This window comes from Cyprinodon variegatus, unplaced genomic scaffold (genome assembly GCF_000732505.1).
Source record: "Cyprinodon variegatus isolate N-32 unplaced genomic scaffold, C_variegatus-1.0 Scaffold858, whole genome shotgun sequence".
Lineage (NCBI taxonomy): Eukaryota > Metazoa > Chordata > Actinopteri > Cyprinodontiformes > Cyprinodontidae > Cyprinodon > Cyprinodon variegatus.
In genome coordinates this window covers 320,163-329,490 of record NW_015151311.1, presented here as the reverse complement: position 1 = coordinate 329,490, position 9,328 = coordinate 320,163, and the positions used below count along the sequence as shown (strand labels likewise).

At 39.2% G+C, this 9,328-nt stretch overlaps 1 protein-coding gene across 1 annotated transcript in view; it reads right to left on the bottom strand.

Annotated features, from left to right (window-relative positions):
• slc24a3 (solute carrier family 24 (sodium/potassium/calcium exchanger), member 3) overlaps positions 1 to 9,328 on the bottom strand; it is a gene marked incomplete at its 3' end in the record, with an annotated part of 81,008 nt that overhangs the window by 15,561 nt on the left and 56,119 nt on the right. The window contains exons 5-7 of the mRNA XM_015397370.1: positions 8,596 to 8,670; positions 6,293 to 6,377; positions 509 to 612 (exon numbers count right to left, since the gene is read on the bottom strand). Coding sequence (XP_015252856.1) covers positions 509 to 612; positions 6,293 to 6,377; positions 8,596 to 8,670 — 264 coding nt within the window. The remainder of the gene's footprint in view (positions 1 to 508; positions 613 to 6,292; positions 6,378 to 8,595; positions 8,671 to 9,328) is intronic.

Genomic DNA, 9,328 nt, shown 5'->3' with positions numbered 1-9,328 from the left:
TCTCTCCCTGGCTCCTAGAGTTTGGTTTTCCCCTGATGTCTCCTTGGTTCTGGTTCGTTGTCATTTCTGTTGGATTTTTTGATTCCTGCCTCAGTTCCTGTGAACCTCATTAAACCCACCTAAATTCACCTCTGCCTACTTGCCTCTGCATTTGGGTCCTCAAACCAACACCAAATCCTGACAACCAGAGAAGAAAGTTACCCGATATACACAGAGAAAATAGAAACAGCAATTTGAAGAAAAAAAAAAAAGGGGGGATTCTATGTTTATTTTTTTTTTTATTGAAAATGATGAAACACTTTTTTCTGCATTGAAAATGCCTCTTTCAAACCATCCCATAAGAAACTCTGTTAACCTAACACTTCCTGCTTTAACATGTCTGACCACCTGCAGAGGCACATGGATGAAGACTGCAACATTTTGTGTTTGCATGGCCCGGTGTTTAAATGTGAGATCAGGCCAGCAGACACACTGTGTAAATGCCACCAGGTCATCTATGAGATCATACCTGGCCAGCGAAGAAGCCACACACACCGATGATGCAGAGAATGTTGAAGACGGCCGAGCCTACGATTGTCCCAACACCCACGTCACCTTTGGTGATGAACACGCCTGGGGTAGAAACAAACAAAAAATCATGGAAGGAGAAAAAAATCTTCACAGGCTGGAGTCCTCTATTTCATATTACCGACACAGCAAGTAAAGAAGTTCAACATATTCTTGTTAAGTTTTGTTATAGTGTCTAGAAATAGATATTGGTGGTTTCTTGCAAAAAGAACTTAGGGTTATAGTGAGTAGAAATATTCAATAATAAGAACCAGTATGCTTACACAGAGGAAGCAGGAAATTAAGCATAGACAGAGGACCAGGGAAAGAAATGGGAATGAAAAGCCAGGAAATCAGTAATAAGGAAAATGACAACTTTGAAACTTGCTTATCTGTGTGTTCAGCACTTTATCACTAAAATAAAAAAAAAAGCAAATAATTCTGATTGTGCACCATGGAAGATGAGGAACAGCAGAGACCAATGCAGACATCTCAAGTCTCCCTGAAGTTCTGGGAGTCTCCTCGATATAGATAATTGATAAATCATCCCGGATTTTAGACTATGTTAGGTGGTGTTTCTTTAATGCGATTGAGAGTGTGTAGGCAATACAATGATTCGTGCACCATGTGCGGATTAGAACTACTTCGATTGCGTAAGAGTAATATAGGGAGGGAACCTAAATATTTTAAGATACAGAAAAAACTAAGAAGAAATTTGACAATGAGATGACCTAAAATACGTAACATAAATAAGGAGAGAAAATGAAGACATTTACAGAAACCCAAAAGCTTAAACACGCAAAGCTGACAAGAATAACGATAAAGATGTTATAGTTAGAGGGACTTCTATTTGGGTATTGCTTTTCTTCTGTGCTTCAATTGCCTTGTTTTTTGTTTCATATTTTTGTTTTTTGTGTATTTTAATATAAAGGAAATAATGGAGTGACAACATGTGCAGAGGATTCAGCGGATTCTGGACTATATTACTATATTATAATTATGGACTATAAAAACACAGAAGAACAGTTCTTCCTAATCCCTTAAACAGCTTATTTGTACACTTTTATATGTAGACAGCATTCTACCAAATGTCCACACAAGCAATAAATACTTCTACGAGCAGCTTTCCATCATAGACGTTCATAAACTGCTCCTCATACGCATGTTTCACATGTTACATCCGCAAACAGATTACAACGGGGACCCTTTTGTCACTTTTAAGAAGTTACCCACTGGACAAAGCACGCCGCCTGTGATTGGCTACTTTCAGGATTCTTGAGGCTTCTCACATAGAGTTGGAAGTTGATAAGCAAAGTCATAATTTTATATAACATTGTCTGAATGAATACTAGATTAGCCACTCGTACTTCTCCACATTAAGGAAAATAAAACACCAACAGGGATGCGCCGTTAAATAATGTGCTGTCATGGCAAGGCATATAATAGGAAAACACCAGACTAACTTAAACAGACCTTAAGTCAGTCTGGGAAGGCTCAGACTCTCTGGTCTTAAACAGACTGGACCAATCACATAGAAGGAGTTGGGAGTTCATGTTTGGACCAGATTTACACGTGGTGCAAAAACACTTCTCTTTAACCATAACAGTTAAGATCAAAGCTGCAAAAAAGGGTTTTAATGAGCTTATTTTTTGATGTGTCAAATGAGCTGGATATATCTTCAGAACTCAACTGCCTGCTTTAAGAGCTTTCCATTCTAAAGCCCAACATTTTTGCATCTGATCCATATTTATCTGATTGGTTCTAACATGTTTTCACTGACTGTTGATCCCGCCACTCCTTTCCAGACTGAGGCAGCATGTTTTCGTTCTATCAGTCTTGCTGGTCAGGCTCGTCTTAATGTGTCTCTGAAGATTCAGGTGTGAGTCCGACACTACGCCCAGATTTACAGCCTGACTGGTGATTCCTAAATGGATTAAATATGCTAACTTTTGAACAATATTCTTTGGTCCAAAACATATTACTTTTGTTTTTATTCAGCTAAAGACAAATTTGTCCAATCCATGTGTGGATTTCTTTTATTTATTTATTTATTTATTGTACATTGTAATATATGTAACATATCTTGTTGTTTATTATAGTCTCCGTTACGCGGTTAGATATTGGAGATGTAGATAGTGAATAGGAGGGGACCTAAGATTGACACTTGGGGTATGCCATATATGATTATTTTGGTCTCTGATTTAAAATTCCCTGACACAAAAAAGTCCCCGTCCCTCAAGTAGGATTTAAACCAGTCTAGTGCTGGAGCAGAAAGGCTGAGTTTTTGAGGTGCTTAAGGGTGGTTTCTGTACTGTGGTAAACAGAAGTCTAAAATACATCTAAGTAGCTGATCATTAAGGAAAGCGTTTAACAGCTGAAACAGCTTGTTTTAATAATCTCACAGATAGAGGAGAGGTCTGAGACGTAGTTCTGCGGTAGCAGCTCGTGCTAAATGCTTTTTTTAACAGCATTTTACTAATCGCCATTTTTCAGACATTCGGGAAAGAGGTATATTGAGTATTTGAGTTGAATTAGACATTTATGACAGGCAGAACATTTGCTAAGGTAAGTTAGGGGTAAAACATCCAGAAGGCAGTGACAAGAGGTTAGCTGATTTAGGTTTTTTTTTTCTATGACTTTGACATTTATATGGTGAAATAGGAGAAATTTCTCAAAATCAGTTTGAGTTTAACACAACATTAGAACTTGACTTGATATGAATGTTCAGACTGTCCCTGGTCCCTGCCTGACCCTAACCCTCCATCATTGTATCTGTGGAAATCCATCACTTCCTTCACTGATCACCACATTACGCTGTGACCACAGTCATCACAAAGATACACTGAGAGACAATCATTAATAACACAAATGTTATATTGATATATTTATAGCACATAAAGGTGACATAAAGGTTTTCCAGAGCAATCCAGCAGGTTCTGCTGTAATAACATAAATCAAGAAACTGTCTCTAAACATGTCTCTAAAAACCAGCTTTAAAGTGAGGTAAGAAGTTTTTCTTTTTGGTAGTTTCTGAGTGTGACACATCAGGCTTAGAAACTTCACACCATCAGTAACACTCCAGAGCTAACTATATAATTACGTCAATAAAGATTTCAAACATTTAAAGTGTTGATGACACAATATTGACATTTTCTGTTATTATATTTAGACCACGTTAATACTGATGATCAATGTAATGACCATTCAAAGGATTGTAGCGTCACTCAGTGACTGAGGGAGAAAACGGGAATCAATGTTAGGGTCTCTGGGGTTTTATAAGGAGGAGAAAGATCGCCTCTCTTCACTTGATTACCCCAATGATATTCCTGGGGTTCAGTTTGCAAAGCCAGTCAAACCCCTACAAATCCATGCTAGCTTCCCTTCATGTCTCAAACCCACCAAAAAGTTCAACTGACTTTCTGCAGGGCTCTTCCTTGTTTCCAGATTCTTGTTGCTTTTGGAAATAAAACATTCAAATTCACTGGTTCTCCATATGGGTCAACACTAGGGGTGGAACGGTTTACAAAATCCACGGTTCGGTTCGGTTCGGTTCACGGTTTTGTGGTCACGGTTTTCGGAAAAAAGCAGTCTGACATTTGATACATCATTGTGACAGTCTTAGGTTAAATGTAGGTGAGATTCTGGCATTGCAAGAGAGGAGACAGTGCTGGTACAACATGTGCTTCATTTATTTGGCAAACAATTTGCCAACGGTCCCACTGGGATGATGTCTCCGCAGGTGAGCTGACATGTTGGTCGTGTTGCTGTTAGCATAAACAAAACGTGTTGCACAATGCTTGCATACTGTTGCACTTTTATCCACAACTTTCTTTCCGCGGTCATCGTAGGTCACTCTAAATGCAAAGTGGACCCATACAGCAGACCTATAAAGTGCTGCTGGCGCGTCTTCCAACTCCTGTTCTTTCCCACTCGCCATACCCACACAATTCTCCACAACAACTGATTTTTTTCTGCTACCCGGCTACGCTGCTTCGCTTCTTCTTCTTGTTTACTACTGGTGGTTGGCTTTGGTCGCAGTACCGCCACCTTCTGCTCTGGAGTTTACACGCTTCGCCTATGAGAAAAAGGAGCAGCGCATGAACCGAACACAGCACACGCGAATCATGTGTTTTAAACGTTTGTGGTTTAAAGACGTAGGGAAACGGCTGTTCCAACCGTTATATTTCCAAATTCTCCTGCTATGAACAGCGGAAACATGCAAGATGAGGAGAGTTTTGTGTCGGAGGTCGTGGATGAGTCTCCTCCATCATATATTTTTTATTTAGAGGAGGAAAGCGGGGACGAAGATGTTGTGGATGAGGACGCCAGGGCGGCAGAAGCTTGGTTTGGTGTAGAAGGCTTACAGCCGTACATGTTTGAGCCTTTGCCTCGCAACGCTGCCAGTTCTATTAGCTCTACGCCTGCCGAAGACACAGACGTCTATCCCCGTGAACACTGGGACGGAACTCAATGGGAAAGGAAATTATTCTTATTTCTTATTTCAACCATTGCGTATATCAGCTGCGACATATGAATCAAGATCAATGACAAATTTGATTGACAGATGACCGTTGATATAATATTGGCCGAATTTCGGTGTTCAGGCTGACCTAAAACTAACTGGCCTGCATAAGAGAATGAAAAAAACAACACAGATTTTAAGACAGGATTTTTTTTACTTTTTTAAATAGAAATTTTCAAAATTTTGGGACAATATGGTCTGATAAAGAGCACATTTATATACATGTTTAAGCAAGAATGATTTCAATATGATGGAGATATCCCTACGACTTTAAACAGAAGGTACAAAGGAGTTTATGCTGGTTTTTTTGGGGGGTTTTTTTATCGACTTTGGGGGGTTTCACATTGCTTTTAGACTACCTGAGCTTAAACTGGCTGATGGTTCAACCACACAAACCAATTCCAAACTGGATGTTCTGGTGCAAACATCAATGTTTACATCCATTTCCGTTAGAGCATGCTGAGCTAGCACCAACAGTGTTCTCCCTCTGAAGTCAACAAACAGAGACGGGTTTTTACTTGCTATAAATGAGAGTGCTGCTATGGAGCTACTAAATATGTCATGGTTTTGGTTTTGTTCACGTTTTATTTTGAGTTTTCATTAGTTTTATTTTGATTATTGTGTTCTAGGTATTTTGATTGTATTTGAGTTCTTGGATATTTCCTTTCTGCCCTCTTGTGTCAGTCTCCTTTCCCCTAGCTCCCTTCTTGCCTCCACTGTTCACCCCTGCTCCCATTCTGCTAATTAGCCTGGTCTATGTTTCTCTCTCCCATATATTCTCCTCCTGTTCAGTCACTCTTTGCTGGTTTATCATCATTGCTTTGTCCCCTTCTTGTTGTGAGTATTCATGGTTTTGAGCATTTTTGGATTTTTGTGGATTTATATTTTTTAATTTTTGCTTCTATTACCCTTTTTATTATTAAACATTCAACTAACCACCTCAAGCTTGTGTCTGCATTTGAATCCTGTCAAACCTCCACCCCCACTGTGACAGTGCAAACCAGCCAGAAATGGACGCAGAAGACTTGGACTTAGTTTTCGTGACAAAATGTAGGATATTTGTCCCTGTTTAATTCACAATAATAACTCTGAATCACTTGTTATGTCCTGCTGCATAATTTTAATGCAAAATTGTATGAAATTAATATCACGTCATCAACACTATAAAGTAATGTGTATTGTGGAGTGTGTTTGCAGTCCATGAAGGTTTGGATCTGTCGTTACCGATAATGGAGGTGAAGAGCTCTGGAGCCGAGCTGCCAGCTGCCATGAAGGTAGCTCCTGCCACATCCTCACTCAGATCGAGCCGCTGAGGGAAAACAGAACAAAGAAGAGACTTTAGGAAGCAGTAACTACAGCTGAGCACCTAACTCTAACTGAAACATAATCACATGTCATCAATTTCCATTATGGGTTTTTTTTTTTCAATCACGCTGGAAGCTGAACAAAGCTAGGTGGTGGGACTTCAACTCTTCTGTATTTAAACCATCAAGAATTTGTTGATAAATTTCTCCTCATTAAACAGGTGTAAGGCAAACGTTCGGTGACCTCTATACTGGGCTTTTCTACAGTAAATGAGTTGTGATATTACAGTAAGGTGTATCAGGTGCAGGTGAGAAACCAGCATCCACACTATTTAGCAGTACGGTGACTTAGACTACCCAAAAGGCAATGTGGGATTTACATGGATTAAAGCAAAAGAAAGTCCTGAGCGTGAACTTTTTCGACACAGGCAAAGGCCATGCCAGGATGGTGTGGGATCAGAGATTGCATGAATGATTGAAGACTAAATTTGACTTTTGAAAATCCAATACTAAAAACGGGCACACAGTAAATGTTTCAGTGTTAAAGTAACACTCAAGAGTACATTTGGTCCCACTTTGAATTAGTTGTGGGCGCAAATGTACTCTCAAAGTGTTACTTTAACACTGCAACATTTACTGCGCAGAAGATGGAAAAAGTGCATCTATATCTAGAATGAATGAGAGGTTGTGTTCGGCGAGGAAAGCACACACCCTAATTTTAACTTGCATACATGGTCAGTTATTGATGCTGGTATATCAGCTGTTGCCGTAGCTACCGGCAAATGTGTAGTGTGCGCGGCCACACGAACAGCAGCTTAATGGGTCTAATTCCTGTTTGCGTAGCACCTGGATGCATAAATAAGCTTCCTTGAGCACAGCGTGCTGGACTTTATGAACTGCATTGTACCCACTCCATGCAATTTCGTCCTTCTGTCCAAACACAGAGTTTAATTTATTTATTTTTTGACTTTTAACACGTCTCTCCATTGAATGGAGCCGTAAACGGCCCAAGGTGTAGAACTTCAGCAATGTACCACAAAATATCTGGTGACTTGAACAAGAAATGAGAAGAGGAAGTACAAGCTTTCCTAAGACCCGCCCCCTTCTTCTTCTGATTAGTTAATACTGTTTGTTTCAGAGGTCTCCTTTGCTACCATTGGCTGACAAACGCAAGAGGGTTTTCGATTGTCTTTTTAAAATTTATTTACCATCAATTTATTTTCGAGTGATTCACTACAAGACGGAAGTCCACCCTGGGGTCAGAATACTTTAATCCCTGGATTTAACTGAGCCATCAATTTCAGACCAAGATCAGACGTACTTATCGCCAAGGCTCTACTATACTGGTCAAAAATTATGTAAAACTGAATTCATATGATGGGATTTAGAAGATATATATCAAGCAAATCATGATACACCATCTTTAAAGTCCCCCCATGAGAAAATAGTTTGTGGGGTATTTTAGAGAGAGTTCTGTCAGTTATTTCAGTCATGAATAGTGATGAATGTAATTGTGGTGAAACAATGTCATATGACGATATTGAAAATTAAGGAATGTTTAACTTTGGTTTTGCACCGTATTACTGCACCATTGCCGCCCCATCCATTGTCAGCTACTGATGTGCTGACAAGTTTAGAGCCTTTTAAACAAATACATATTTCATGTTCAATAATTTAACAGTGAACACACTCATAGATCCCAGCAGGAATATCAACTCTGAACACTTTGCACAAATATATAGTTGCCCTGGAAACAAAGTCCCACTGACTTCCGTTCAGATGTGTCATTCAACTGGTTATTAGATGATGTGTAATTACAAAAGTTGTGAAAATAATTTATGAAGGTTGAAAACATACTTAGTGTTAGTTTAAAAAACATAGATCATAGGTCTGAGCTTTAATGTTAAGCAAAAACAAAACTCAGATCATTGAGAGGAGATCAGTAATTTCTTTTCAACACTAAGGTGCAATTTTCAAAAACATTCAAAAGATCTTTCACAGTTTTCCTTTAAGAAATTGTTTTTATGTTTTCACAGCTCTTAAAAAACAAAACATAAGTAAACAGTCTCTTAAGATCCCCCTTAAAAATTCTGGCAGCTAGGACCCAAAGCAATAAGATTTGGCCAAAATTCTAATTAGTTTTTCAGTTTCTCAGCATTTTAAACACATGATCACCTTTTTCAGCTTATTGCAGAGAAATGACAACGTGTTGATGTTTCATACCTCACAGATCTTCTCCAGGGAAGGGACGAAGTAGTCATCACAGACCAGCGCCAGAGCGCAGAACATGTAGACAGTCTGTGAAAAGAGATAAATATTACAGGAAGAAGTGAGGCGTGAGGATCCAGTGAGATGGAAGGCATCCACGTGAAGCAGGGGTGATAACTCTCATCGAAGACATGCCTCAATTGCACTGATTACATCCATCTGTGAAACCCTCTGATTCATTATGCACACCCTTTATAATTACCCACAACCTTTACTTCCCTGAATGCCATGTTAAAGTAGACCTCTCACTGTTGCAGTGAGAACGCGGTTAGTTAGAATTGTTGATCTGATCTCATATCGGTTAAAACAACTTAATAAAGCGTTCAAACTTAAGGAGATAAATAATACATAATGTTTATATTTTTAAATGATTTTAGCGCCAAATTACAACACGTCATCGCAAGGCACTTTACAGTTCACCAGATCATCCAGTCACACTGATTCAGAGTTTTCTGTCTAAGGAAAACCAGTGTTTGAAACGACTCATTGACTAGAAGGCAATCCCTCAAACTAAGCATGATTGTAGCGACAGTGGAGTGAAAAAAGAGGTTTAAGGATCCATCCATCCATCCATCCATCCATGCATCCATCTATCCATCCATCCATCCATTTATCCATCCATCCATGCATCCATCATTCATCCATCTATCCATCCATCCATCCATTTATCCATCCATCCATGCATCCA